Raw genomic sequence first — 15,549 nt, forward strand, 5'->3', positions numbered from 1 at the left:
CCAATCGAAATCCTAGTACCTGATATTTACAGGTCAATGTTTGGTTATCAAACACGTTTCTTATACAAAAAAAAAAAACAAACAACACAGAACAAAAAAACAACAACCTGTAGAAATTGATCAACCCCTATATCCCCCACTTCCTCCACTCGCTTAATGTTTGTCATAGTCTGAACGACTTCATCGGCCACAACATTGAAAGGAAACTTCTTATTCCACACTGAAGAACCCTCCCCTTCCTCTTCAAACACGTGTAGCCTATCTTGTTTTATCAAAAAGTTTGATAAATCTTCCAGTTGAACGCTTTCGTCCTTACCTTGTACCTCTTCTGGCAGAACTGATTCTGACTTCCTCTTTTTGAAAACAATCGCCTTCTTCCTCGGCGGGGGCTGATTAACTTCGGCACCTCCATCAATCTTGTCTTGATTGGATGACGATCCCTCAAAATTTTTGGTCTTAAATCGAGACCTTAGGCTAGATGCAGTTACCCCAGGAAAGTTGCCAGCTGCAACATAAAAACATTATTTGGTCAGCCCATCAAAGATATTAAAGATCAGAACCAAAGAACAATCTTTTCAACTTCTTACCGAAATATTTTATAACAGAAGTCTTATCTTCCTCCCAAGAAAGCGGATCAAAAACCGAGATTAAACCACCTTTACCAACCATCTCTATCAGAAACGAAATTATACATTCATTTCGACCGTTTATGAATTCAGGACCCAGTATGTGTTGCGGGTGGCAACACCAGTACATGGGAAATTTTTTCCCCAAATGTTCATCAACGTAAAACGGAAATTCCTCATCAACCGATTTTACTTTCAGAAACATTTCTTTGAAATCTTTAAAAGACGATTTATAAAGCTTGAAGACAGAAAAATCTGGAGTACTATTTAAATTAATCCACAGACCCTTCCATACCCCTTTAGCTTGGAATAAACAAAAAAAAAAAAAAAAACAGTTCCAGCTCCGCTTCAATTTCAAGAAAATCCATTAGAGCTTGGAAACATCTGATAAAAGCCCAGCCATTCGGGTGTATTTGAGAGGGGGCGCAATTCATTTGTTTCAACACATTACACTCAAAGCTAGTAAAAGGAAGCTTAACTCGCAATTCCTCCATGACACAACTGTACATATAAAAGCTTTGAAAATCATTTTTTCTATGAAAAACACGATCAGACCAACTGCATGGCAGCAGTTCCAGCCGAAACCCAGTCCTCACTATTCTACCCAGGTTTACCCTGTTCACACTCTCAATATCAAAAAACAAGGAAGCACGTATGTGAACGTCTTTTTCAACCCAACTATAATCCTCATCATTTTCAACTTGAGGTAACAATTTTTTCTTTTTATCACCCATTCTCAGTGAAAGATTAGAAGCAGTAGAAGTAAAGAAGGTTTACTAACCTCTGGTACTCATGCTTCTATGAAAAACTGCTGCTTCCCACTTAAACAGAATACGCAGAGAGTCAATCTTGAACCTAAGCCACTAATTAAATGAACCTTTCAGTTCCATGATTTAATCCACGCCGTTTACCTAAAGCCACTTAGAACGGTTACGAAGTAACTTTGGAAGTTGAACCAAGTCATAATAATGACTACGCACAACGCCCAATGAAACAAAATGTTTCAAAGTTACTTCGCACCTCTCTATACCCTAAAAGTAAACCTGAGTGAGCCACGTTGACCTGGGGGCTCCGTATACCGAGCTATAACTCGTCAAAAAGCTCAACCCGTCTCCTCAAGGCCAGGCTAAGCTTGTGGGCTGTGATATGACCAGTAAAATCGGTTGCGAGTTATAGCTCGGTAACGTACCCACGATAATAACCGAACATTTGCAATAATCGGCATTTATTTCCATAACGTCGGACATATGATTAATTCTCTCCCCAGACGTTACGATTAGGACAAAACAATCATCTTTACCCGAGCAAGTATAAAAGAGAGAAACAGGAACAAAAGAGGTAGGCAATCTTTTCTAAGAAAAAGTCTTCATACACATTCTCTTATTGACTTGAGCGTCGGAGTGCCTTTGCAAGTACCCACCTCTCCAACTCTTCCCTTGCCGACGAGGTTCGCATCGCGCCTTAGGAGTTTGCCGACCTTATCGGGAGGACGACCTATACCTCGGCTCAAGCTGGTAAGAACAGTTACAATTTTAAATGAGTCACTCAATAGTAGGGTTAGGGCATAGGTGGATAATTGAAAGTTTAGGGTTTCAAGAACTGGACAACCGGAAAGAAGAGCTTCGAGGTTATTGGAAGATTTGAGAAGCAAAGACAATCTCTGGAGGGATGGAAGGTGAAAGGATGAGACTTGGTCTAGTGCTGTAACGGCAACGCCGAAAGTACGCAAATTTAAAGTCACGAGCTTCGTGCAAGTGAATATGGTGAGAGGCATCACCAGATTCTGCTTTCCTTCTACTAAGAGATTGAGCTGTAGTTCTTCAAGGTTGGATCCAATGGCGGCGTTAAGCCATGACTTTCGAAAGCCACGTATCGTGCGGAGGGAAAGAAAATTTTCAACCGAGGCGAATAATGGTGTGTTGGCCGTACAATAGTACTGAGATTCACCGTTGCCATTGGTAAAGGAAGATTGGGTGGGTCGCGCCACCGGCGAGAGAGGAGGCTGGTGGTGGCAACAACAGAAGTTGTGGTTGGGAGGAAGGACAGGATGTGGCAGAGCAAAGAGTCCGGTAGAGTACTGATCTTGTCAATTTTGTTGACCGTTAGACGGAGCTATTGTTGTTGTTGTCTCATTGATTTGTTTAGGATCTTCTAAAAGCTTTCTTCTTTTGTTGCTACATGATTCTGCCATGGTAGCATGGGAGAGACTTGGTCAAAGGTCTTGTAAGCCGGGTTCTGTGTTGTTTGACTATGGCAGTAGTGCTAGTTAGGTTGTGTTGGCCATTTGATTTCAGTTAGTTTGATTCAAATAAAAATATGTAGAAATTCAAAATTAATTTTATGGTTGAAATATCAAAAAGATTTTTAATTTTGAACTATTTCAAACATTTCAAATAATGGCTTGAAGAGTAGTTATCATCAAGTATGTAAAAGTATACGATTTAGTAGATTTTGTTTAAATTTAAAAATGTACTCTAAGAAGTACAAGAAATATTATATTTGAATATCGTGAAAATTTGATTTGTTTAGTATTTAAGTTATAAATATTAAATTATTTACTCTAAAATAGTAAAATTTAAAATTTTAAAATTTAGTCTATAAACTATAAATTCTGAATTCAAACTATAAATCCTAAATAAAAAAATTAGTTAAAATTTAGGATTTTTAAAATTAATATATATAATAGAAGTATTTTAGTCATTTTCTATAAAAAATAATATTAATTTAGACCAATTCAAGATTTGATTCACCATTTTTTGGTCAAATCAATTTGTCTAACCTAATTTTAACAAAAATAACACGATTTAATCAATTATATGTGTTAAATTTTAATTACTTGAAAATATCTTTAAAACGAGACGTTTTAAGCATCTTTATCCGAGTGGCTCCAAAAGGGTATTAACAAATTTCTACGAGTTAATATATATGGATGTTTCTTCTGCTAAGTATCAGAATGTTTCTTTTTCATACTAAATAGATGTTCTTTTATATATTTTTCGAATTTTTTTGTATTGCAAATGTGAATGTCTCTATTTTTTTAAGAATTTCATATTTTTTTTTAAATTTTATAGATATTTAATTATTTTTGCTAAAATATAATTGAATGTTTCTTTTGTTAAGTATTAGGATATTTTTTTCATATTAAATGAATATTTTTTTTTATAATTTTGCAGTCTCTTTAATCATCAAAACGGCACCTAATATCCCAAAACACAGAGAGCAACATCTGCAACAAACCCTTAATTACAAACATGTGTGTTGAATACAAAATAGGAACTCCATCGTCCACATCCTGCACTCTAACATGCCCCTGCACACTTCGAGTACAAGTCAATCAAACCACATCCTACATGAGAATTTCTATGGAACCCACTCTTAATCATCTTAGCATGAAACTGCATCCCCCTGCCAAATCCTTGAGGGAAGTAAAGGCAGTCAAAACACTAGCCATAGTGAACATGTCAACCTCCAATCTCATCCTAACCATCTCACATAACAGTGCTAGCGCTTCCGATCCCTCGCGGTGTTGTCCGCACACCACAATCATCGAGTTCCAAGAAACCTCATCCCTCCCACCAAGCCCCATCTTATGAACCAGCCTTTTCGCCTCACACAAGAATCCCTCCTTGCTATAACTCGTGAGCATGGCATTGTTAACAGAAGCATAAGAATCAAACCCACCCATCACCACGAAGCACAGCAGTATTGGTGAGAGAGATATGTGTGTGTGATTATTGGAGGTGGGTAGGTTAATGTGAGAGAGAAGAAGAAGATTTTTATATGTTTTAATTAGGTTTACTTAATTAATTTTAAATTTTTTTAAATTTTGAATTTAAAAAATTTAAAATTAATTATTAATATAAATTAATGTGATTTTGTTTAATTTTTGGCTTTTAAATTATAATTCGTTAGCAATAATTAGTTATTAGTATAAAATATATGTTAAAATATAAAATATATATTAAAAATAAATTAAATAATATATATTTATAAAAAAATATATAATAATTAATTTTGATATATAAATAATATTTTTAATATATATATATATATAAAATAATTACGTGTTCATTATTTTTTCATGTAAATAAATAATTATCGAATAAAAATAATATTATATAATATAAAAATATTAATTAAAATATAAATTATATATTATTAGTTATGGAACATTACTTTGCGTTTGACTGCATAGAAAAGACAAACTCAAATATTAAGATGTGTTTCAACTTAAATCCAATTTGATTCTGTTATATAGACAATAGAAAATACAAATAATATAAATAATGGACTGCATTTTAAATTCACTGAACATACAAAAAAAATCTCAATATAATTATTCATTTTTATTTTTAATTATATTTTTTATCTTTTCTATTATCCTATTTTTATCGTAGGCACTCTACTCCTTTCTCTCTTGTCACGCTTTCAATATTGTCAGTAACATTGGATCTAAGCACCGCAACACAAAAAACATTCATACACAATAAAAAGTAACATTCATCAAATTCAAAAGACACGCATGATTGATGGAGGGTGGAGGGTGTTCCGCATCGGGGAAGGAGAAAGAGAAGAAGACTGACGGCAGGGGAGGGACGCGATGGAAGACGACGATACAAGAGTGGGACAGAGGCAGTCACCGCGGTGCAATAGAGGATGAAGCTGGATTGCTTGCAGCGGTGCGATGGAAGCACGACAAGACTGGACTGCCTGTTAGGAAATTATTTGATTTCCTAACTTATTTGTGGGCAATACATATATTAATTATAATCACAAATTATGCTATTTCAAAATTAAATGACTTATATAATGGTGATCTCATTTATTGTTATAAATGCTAAATTGAATAAGTCATTATTACTTTTGATTTGGAATTAAATGAGAATAAAACTAGATATTATCTTTTGTTCCTTAGATAATTATCTTTTTGGATTTTAGATATATTATCTTTTGGGGTTTAGATACTATTTTATTTGGGCTTAAGAGTTTAATGGGTGTCATGCTCAAATATAAATAGACCTTCAGGGTTTCGGTCCCCAATATACCAAAGCCGCCTTTGTTACTCTTTCCCCATCAAAAGAGTTGCAGTTCAGCCTCCTAGGAATACAGAAGGCTTTGGTTGAGGAAGATCGAAAGAACCACAAGATCCAAACTCTTCCTGTCGTATAATTTATGTTTATGAATTCAGGTACGCTTCCGCATTCGAGTATGATATATATTTTTGATGATTCAATATGGATGATCTGGGATATTGAAAATTAATTTATTCCAACAAGTGGTATCAGAGCCATCCATGATTTAGTCATAAAAAATATCAGCGTTATATTATTTTGTTTGGATCGATATATGTATGTGTGTCATATATAATTGGTATTGATCCAGGAGCACAAAGATTATTTGTTTTAACGCAAACGCCCTGGATTGCAATTATTTGTATATATACGTGCAACATCATATATATATTATTGCGTGCTTATAACAAGCATATTTTGGTTACCTTCTTTTATATGATATGGCATTCATAATATTTATGTTCATTGTGACCGTATATGAACTCTTGGCATTTGGTTTCAAAATATATATGTTATCGTATCCAGTTTTGATATAATAATAATTGATTTATTTTAAAATATTAGTAGAGTATTATTATGATTGTTTTAATTTTAATTCTATGTGCTATTAATTTAATACAAATTAATAGATTATCCTTTTGGGATATAAGGATTATTATACCCATCTCTTTTATAAAGATTTGGTTTTGAAATAAATTGATTGAACATTATGCTGCCAAAGTAGCCTCTTTTGTGAAAATTAATTTATTCAAAACATTAGGAATATGATGATATGTAATTCATGCGAATATTGGTCAGCCCAAAGGAAGGTCTATATTTGGCCGAATTACATACACATATTGATAGTAAATACATGTTTGGGTATAACCAATTAAGAATAAAGTAATACTTATTATTTATGCGAACAATAATCGGTCCAAAGGAAGTTTATTGTTTGGCCAAATAATAAGCATTGCACACTTCCGTTTATTTTCTATTAATTATGCGGTCAATAATCGGCCCAAAGGAAGGTTATTGTTTGGCCAATTAATAGAAAATATATGCGGTAATAAATAGGTTGCGAAGTTTAAGTTTCCATGTGCGCATTAAGTCGGTCCAAAGAAAGGCTTAATGTGTGACAGGAATTTTGACAATATTTGATTACTGCAATGAGAGTATCACTTACAGTTAATTTTTCTATCCAAAGATTGAAAATTAATGTTGTGCTGGATATCTCAATATGGATTTTTTACCCATTAATTAACTAATGTTTACTGCATGTTCCTTTTTGTTCTAATCCAGAAACTATGGCTTTAGCTACCAATGTTTCTGCGCAAATTAGCAGTATTCCTATGCTGAATGGTTCAAACCTTAAAGTTTGGAAAGATACCGTGGAGATTGTCCTCGGTTGTATGGATCTAGATATAGTTCTTCGAGAGGAGAAACCCACTTCCACTCCGGAAAACCTCAATGAGGTTAAAATAGAGAAGTGGGAGAGATCCAATCGAATGAGCATTATGATCATGAAACGCTCAATTCATGAGGCGTTTCGGGGCTCAATTACTGAGGATAAAGATGCCAAACAGTTCCTAAAGGATGTTGAGAAATTCTTTACTAAGAAATTCAGTGCTCACATGGCTTTATCTTCTCAGTATAAAAGAAAGCGTGATACTACTGCGGATGCGCCTTCTCAGCAGAAAAAGGCTAAGAAACAGGATCAAGTTTCAACCTGTTTCTTCTGTAAGAAGGTGGGACACATGAAGAAGGATTGTACCAAATATGCCACTTGGCGTGTAAAGAAGGGTATAATTCTTACTTTCGTTTGTTCTGAGGCTAGTTTAAGTTATGTACCTGTTGATACTTGGTGGGTAGATTCTGCTGCTACTACTCATGTAAGTGTCACTATGCAGGGTTGCCTGTGGAGCCTACCGCCAAGTGATGCTGAAAGATACATCTACGTGGCAGACGGAAATATAGTTGCAGTCGAAGCTATAGGAACCTTTAGATTATGTTCCACGAGTGGATTTTACTTGGATTTATTAGAGACATTTTATGTACCGTTGTTTAGACGAAATTTGGTTTCTGTTTCTCGTTTGGACAAATCAGGTTATTTTTGTTCATTCGGAGACAATAAAGTCAGTCTCTTTTATAATTCGAATAATATTTGCTCTGGTCATTTGGTGGATAATCTATATAGGCTTAACTTAAATTCCTATAATAATGAAATACTGCAAACGGGTACAAAACAAAAACTGAATGAGAATTCGGCATCATTATGGCACAAACACCTAGGCCACATCTCTAAACAGAGAATTCAGAGGCTCGTGTCGGATGGAATTCTCGGACCCCTAAATTTGGCGGACTTTGAAGTCTGCATTGAGTGCATAAAGGGGAAAAGGACAAACGAAAGGAAATTAGATGCCGAGAGAGCTAAAGATGTCTTAGAACTAATACATACTGATATATGTGGCCCATTCCCTACTGTCTCTTGGAATGGACAACGGTACTTTATTACGTTCATAGATGATTACTCTCGTTACGGGTATCTATATTTAATTCATGAAAAGTCCCAAGCCTTGGATGTTTTCAAGTCTTTCAAAGCTGAAGTTGAACTTCAACTTGGAAAGAAAATTAAAGCTGTCAAATCTGATCGTGGTGGTGAATACTACGGAAGATATGACGGTTCAGGTGAGCAACGTCCTGGGCCTTTTGCTCTTTTCCTAGAGGAGTGTGGTATTGTTCCGCAATACACTATGCCAGGCAAACCTAGCATGAATGGTGTTGCAGAGCGAAGGAACCGAACTCTTAAGGACATGGTGAGAAGTATGATTAGTCATTCTTCCTTGCCTGAATCACTCTGGGGAGAAGCCTTAAAGACCGCAGTGTACATCCTTAATAGGGTGCCAAGCAAAGCAGTTAACAAAACCCCATATGAAATTTGGACTGGGAAAATGCCTAGTATAAAGCATTTGCATATTTGGGGATGTCCAGCTGAGGCGCGACCTTATAGGCCGCATGAAAGAAAATTGGACTCAAGGACAATTAGTTGCTACTTTGTTGGTTACGCTGAGCGTTCACGGGGGTACAAGTTTTACAATCCTGCATCAAGGTCTATTTTTGAGACGGGAAATGCGAGATTTCTTGAGGATGTTGAGTTTGGGGGGAAGGAAATATTAGGAATGTTGCTTTTGATGAGGATTCTGTAGCTGACAATGATCAGGTCCTCGTGCCTATTGTTGTTCAAGATACAGTTATAGTACAAGAGCAAAATGAGAATCTTACTGTAGATCCAGTTATAGTACAAGAGAACAATGAGAATATTGTTGTTGCTCGAGATACTGCTACAGTACAAGAAAATGATGAGAATCCTCATCAACCCCAACCCATACAGCAAGCTCAACAACCTCAAGAAGTGTCATTAAGAAGATCTAATAGAGAAAGGAGAAAATACATCTATGATCTCAAACAAGCTTCCCGTCAATGGTATCACATGTTCATCAAGTCATTACCTCATGGTTTTGAGGTAAATATCATAGATGAGTGTGTATACCGCAAGTTCAGTGGGAGTAAATACATCTGTTTGGTCTTATCTATTGATGACATTCTACTTGCCATTAACGATATAGGTTTGTTGCATGAAACTAAGAAATTTCTATCGAACAAATTCGAAATGAAAGATCTTGGTGATGCCTCTTTTGTATTAGGAATCGAGATACTAAGAGATCGCTCTCAAGGTATTCTTGGATTGTCACAAAAGAACTATATCGAAAAGATTTTAAGTAGATATGGCATGAAAAGTTGTAGACCAATGGACACACCCGTAGCTAAAGAAGACAATTTCAGTCTCAAGCAATGCCCTAAAAATGATCTTGAGATGACAGCAATGCATGATAAACATTATGCATCAGCACTAGGGAATTTAATGTATGCACAAGTCTGCACACATCCCGATATATCATTTATGGTGGGAGTGTTGGGTAGATACTTGAGCAATCCGGACATGGATCATTGGATAGCTGTTTAACGCGTAATGCGTTATTTAAAGAGAACAAAGGATTACATGCTTACTTATCGGAGATCAGAAAATTTGGAGATCATTAGGTACTCTGATTCCAATTTCATGGCATATGGTTGCGAAACTTTGTCACTAAGCTTCATATAGTGGATGACATTGAAAGGCTATTAAAGATATTTTGTGACAATAAGTCAGTAGTACTATACTCCAATAACAATAAGAGCTTGACAAAATCGAAGCATACAGACATCAAGTTCTTAGTTGTCAAGGAGAAAATTCAAGAAAAACAGATTTCCATAGGAAATATAGAAACAGAGTATATGCTAGCAGACTCATTAACCAAGGAATTGATCCCTAAAGTCTTTCAAGAGCACACTGCTCGGATGGGTGTCAATAGTTGTGATGTCTTGGTTTAGTGGGAGTTTATGCTATATGTCCTATGACAGATATTGAGTTATTTTTCTGCAGAATTAAGTTGATGGTTTATTTCATGTTATGTGAAATGTTCATTTTGCAATATTTATATTATGTTTGATCTCAATAAAGTTGGACCAGCTGGAAATAGACATGCATGAGATCACTTGGCATGTAATTTCCATATTACTCATCCAAATTTGATCTATGTCGTTAAGTATATTAGGATGGTGATTGGCGTGGTTTAGTCACGGCATTTAATGTGATAAAAGCTGCGGTAGTTCCATATCTAATGTATGAGACGGACCAGATTGTTAAAGTAATGAAAGAAATAACATTCAGATGCGCGCATAAAGTTTATAAAGATGTGATTATGTCAAGAAATAATATATGTATAGCCCAAGTGGGAGATTGTTAGGAAATTATTTGATTTCCTAACTTATTTGTGGGCAATACATATATTAATTATAATCACAAATTATGCTATTTCAAAATTAAATGACTTATATAATGGTGATCTCATTTATTGTTATAAATGCTAAATTGAATAAGTCATTATTACTTTTGATTTGGAATTAAATGAGAATAAAACCAGATATTATCTTTTGTTCCTTAGATAATTATCTTTTTGGATTTTAGATATATTATCTTTTGGGGTTTAGATACTATTTTATTTGGGCTTAAGAGTTTAATGGGTGTCATGCTCAAATATAAATAGACCTTCAGGGTTTCGGTCCCCAATATACCAAAGCCGCCTTTGTTACTCTTTCCCCATCAAAAGAGTTGCAGTTCAGCCTCCTAGAAATACAGAAGGCTTTGGTTGAGGAAGATCGAAAGAACCACAAGATCCAAACTCTTCCTGTCGTATGATTTATGTTTATGAATTCAGGTACGCTTCCGCATTCGAGTATGATATATATTTTTGATGATTCAATATGGATGATCTGGGATATTGAAAATTAATTTATTCCAACACTGCCTGCAACCACGGACAGAATAGAGGCGCGATGAAGGTGGGCTACGTGTGGTGGTTGGAGAGGCGCGACAAAATACGGATGTGTGCGGCGATTGCGGATGCACGAGGGAGCCAAAATGCGTGCGGTGGTTTGGGGGAGAATGGGTGGAGGGGGAGTTGTGGGGAGTAGGGGTGGGGCGCGGGTGTGAGGGGAAGGGTTTGCGAGAGACACATTATAACTCTTAAATTCTTTTACTTTCACCTCCACTTTTCTTCACACCCTCTCTATGTTACATCTTTTGAGAAAGTATAGGGAGCCAATGACCTAAGCGTACAATGTGTACAATGAAGGTTTAGAAAGTTTTAGAGATATGATTATTAGTGTTACATTGTCCTGTCAGGTTATGCTTTTGGGATGAGTGGTTTTAGGACATATGGTCCGGATGGTTACTCTGGATAGTATAGATGATGTTCATTTTATTCATAAACCAAAGATTTAGCCCATTGTACCCATTGTACGCTTAGGCCATTGGCTCCCTAGCACTACTCTACTTCTTTATAGTTCCTATATTTAACGTCCACCATGAATCAATTCATTTTTTTTTAAACAAAAATAAAGAGACTCGAATCTGCAATTTCTTAAGTGAGTATGAGGAGATTATACTATTTGAATTATAACTCAATGACACCATAAATAAATTCATTGCAAAAGTTGTGAGAGGAAATCAAATTAAAAGCAGTTAAATATAGAAATTAAATATTTAGAGAATATAGTTACCAAAATATTTTAAAGTAAGGATTATAACTTTATAAGCTACACTTTCAAGCACGGCAAAATAACAAGGATGTATATATTCATATGCAGTCAATTTTATATAAAGTTGATAATTGAAATCGTTAAATGATTTAACTAAATTTTCATCTGATCTGATGCCTCTCAGTTATTAACTTTACATAAAGTTAACACACCTGATGAGTTTCCACGTTAAATTACAACCTTGATAATAAGGATGGACATAGTTAAATTGACACTTCTTAGATCCACCTGGAAAGAGAGATAGTAATGAATTACAATCAGTATTGTATCCAATAACTGACTTTAAAACTAACCCTTTCTGTAGAATATAAGTAATAAATTCTCGGTCTTCTTTAAATTGATCTAACAATAAAAATGTAAAGTTTTCCAAGTGTGACACCAGAGAACTGGGAACTTCGATCGGCTCTGTCCATCTCTTCGAATATGCATGCTTCAAGCAAGAGAAAAAAAATCAATATATAACAAAGACATTGCTTGGAGTGCCAAAATAAAAATCTCAATAATCTATGTATGAGTGTAATTTAGAAATCGTAACTAAATTTATAGCTGAGTATTCATATACCAATTAACTATTATCGAAGTTCATAGTTAAAATTATTTTAATAATGTGAGTAGCAGTGAACTAAACAAACCTTTCTCCTGTGAACTGTAAGATCTTTAAGAACACGACACTTTTCAAGTATTTTCATGGCAAGCTCGATCACAGAATAACCACCAGCTGTATCACAAAAATCAAGAGACGCGCTTCTCACGCTGTGCAAATTACGAACAGAAAACCCCTCCAACTCTCTGTTGAATAACAGACTAAGATTTTCAAGAGACGGCGCGTCTAACTCAAATCCCTCAATTACATAGTTACTCAAAGCGGTGATGGTAAGACTCTTCAAGGAAGAAGAAGCCACGCGAAGTTTTTGCACGCGCAGATCAGGACACGTGGAGATGAAGAGCTTAAGATTCAGAGTTTCAAGAACGGGACATCGAGAGAGAAGAACATCCACATTCCGAGTAGATCCGAGATTCAGAGACAGAGACTTCAGCGATGGAAAAAAGAGGTACGATTCACGTGAGAGAGCCGCGATACTGTTCCTGATCAATAAAGTGGGAGCCAATGGAAGATTATCATTATTTTCTCTTGAGAGGAGAAGGTGCAGTTCTTCGAGTTGTGGCCCCATGGCGGCGTTGATCCAGTTCTTGACAGTTACTAAGTTTGCTTCGCTGAAGTCACTTTGGAGGCGAAACTTTCGAATACGGCCTGGTCTGCGGAGGGCCAGGACAGATTTAACAGAATAAAATAACGACTTCTGCGATTTTTTTTTCTGTTGGAACTTGAAGACTTCCATATCCTTCCAGACGTTCCGCCACCGGCGAGATAGGACGCTGGTGGTGGCGACAATCACGGGGGTTGGGGTTGGGAGGAAGGAGAGGATGTGGCAGAGTAAACAGTCCGGTAAGCTGCTGATTCTGTCAATGTCGTCGTCGGCCACTGATATAATTGGTGTTGTTGTTGTTTTTGCCGCCTTTGAGTCTCGTTCCGCCATGGAAGTAGACTAGAGCAAAGGTTGTGTTACTGTTTTTTCTTTGGTTTTTTCTACAGGTGGTGGTGGTATATATATATTATGAAAAATATACCGTATGGTAGGGTTTGGTTAATTTATTGTATTTGATATTTAATTTAAAAAAATAAAAAATAGAAAATAGAGAAAGTTTAAGGGAGTTTGGTGAGCAGTTATCAGCAGAAAAAGAGTAAGTAATTTTATTCTTATATTATTAAATTTAATTTTATATTATTAAAAATATTAATAATAATTAATTAATGATTACAAATTATAAAATTTATTGATTTCTTAGCACTTTTCTAAAAAAAGGAAAGGAGATAAAATTAAAATTAGAAGTTAATATTTGAAATATATAGGAATCAAGCTGAAGATTAATTATTAAAATTCTAGATTTAAGTGTATTTTATTGGTTGTAAATATATATAGTTTGAGTTTCAATCAAAATTTTTTATTTTCAATTTTAAATTTTAAATTTTATATGTTTGGTACGATTTGGTTGAAATCTAGAATTTGTTTTGATTTATTTATTTTGTATTTGATATTTCATCCTATCAAATCATAGGAGTGCACATGGTTAAGCCGGAAGATTAGGTCTGATTTTGAATATTTTAAGAATTACTTTGGTGTGATTTCACCATATTTAAGATTGGATAAGAATCTCAACAATAGACATGATTATTATTTCAGGCCGGATCCGGGTTAAAATAAACTCGGTTTCACCCGACTCATGTACACCCTAAGAGAATTAAAAAAAGTATATATGTTTTAAATTAATTTTAATATTGTGTTATATTAATTATAAGTTTATTATTTTATTTTTAATTACACTTGTTGAATTAGAAAATAGATCAAAGAAGCATCAAATTAGAATTTATGAAAAATTTAAGTTGAAATATGGATGTCAACTTTTTGGTAACAAGTTTCTTCTTTATAAATAAGTGCATCATAAATAATTTCTTTATAATTTTTTTATAAATAATATTAAAATTTTAAAGATCTGGTTTTTACCTAGTTTGGACCGGTATATATAGTTGATTTTCGGTAACAAGTGTCTTCTTTATAAATAAGTGCATCATAAATAATTTCTTTATAAATAATTTTTTTATAAATTAATATTAAAGTTTTAAAGATCTGGTTTGCACCTGGTTTGGACCGGTATATATAGTTGTGACCAGAAAATGTTTAGAATTTATCGGATCTAAGATTGAGTTAGGGTCTAAAAAATAGACTGGATGTATATTTAGAGTTAGGAGAAACTCAATTTTACCCGACCCATTAACACTCTTACCAAATTTGATAGGATTAATTTAAAAAATAAATAAATAAAAGAAGAAGTTAAAATTAAAAACCGATCAAGTTAATATTTGAAATATATAAGAAATCAAACTAAAGATTTTATCATTAAACTCTATATTTAACTGTATTTTACGTTCTCGTTATAAAATATGTATTGTTTTATGAAATATATTTCTTTTATTTTTGAACAAAAATGATATTTTTAATGCATATTCTGTAAGAATACTTATTTTTTGTGTATATGTATTATGGTGGTAAAATTAATTCTAAAATTTCATTAGATTGATCTGTCTATGTAATCAGGTATTAGAATTTATAGTTTTACTGATTAAATTTATTATGCATAAGATATCATCTCTCAAATTTAAATTCATCCTTAAAATTATAATTGATTCACTTTGTCTTCTAAAATTTACAATAATAACTTATGTTAACTTTTGAGATGATTTTTGTGAATGGTGTATTAATTTTATATGTTAATTTGGTAAGATTTGAATTTCTCACTTAAATTTTATGTGATTAAGAATTATTATTAGATTTCTTAGAAATTTTATTGACTTTCTAACATTCTCATGAAGATAATAATAATAAGTTCAATTTAAAAATTTTGTAGTTCTAAAAACAATAATCAAACTTCCAGAGCTCTAATAAATTTTAAGAGTTAACGAGATTAACTCAAAGATTAACGTGAGTTGTCATTATAAATTTTAGGATTCAATTTAAGTATATTGAATTTTAAGGATCAAATTAAATCTGACTTTAAATTTCAAAAGTTAAATTAAATATTAATTCATATTTTGTGTAATTTAATAAGATTTA

The 15,549-nt window shown here is 33.9% G+C and overlaps 1 protein-coding gene across 1 annotated transcript; it reads right to left on the reverse strand.

The window, feature by feature from the left end:
- Positions 1-11,968: 11,968 nt before the first annotated feature.
- LOC112775155 (F-box/LRR-repeat protein At3g26922-like) lies at positions 11,969-13,585 on the reverse strand. Its single transcript, XM_025818634.2, has 2 exons — positions 12,511-13,585; positions 11,969-12,308 (listed from the first exon to the last, which is right to left on the reverse strand). The coding sequence occupies exons 1-2, from the start codon at positions 13,414-13,416 to the stop codon at positions 12,012-12,014; spliced, it is 1,203 nt and encodes a 400-aa protein (XP_025674419.1). The 5' UTR covers positions 13,417-13,585; the 3' UTR covers positions 11,969-12,011.
- Positions 13,586-15,549: the final 1,964 nt, after the last annotated feature.

Source organism: Arachis hypogaea, chromosome 19, assembly GCF_003086295.3.
Source record: "Arachis hypogaea cultivar Tifrunner chromosome 19, arahy.Tifrunner.gnm2.J5K5, whole genome shotgun sequence".
In the NCBI taxonomy this organism is placed as follows: domain Eukaryota; kingdom Viridiplantae; phylum Streptophyta; class Magnoliopsida; order Fabales; family Fabaceae; genus Arachis; species Arachis hypogaea.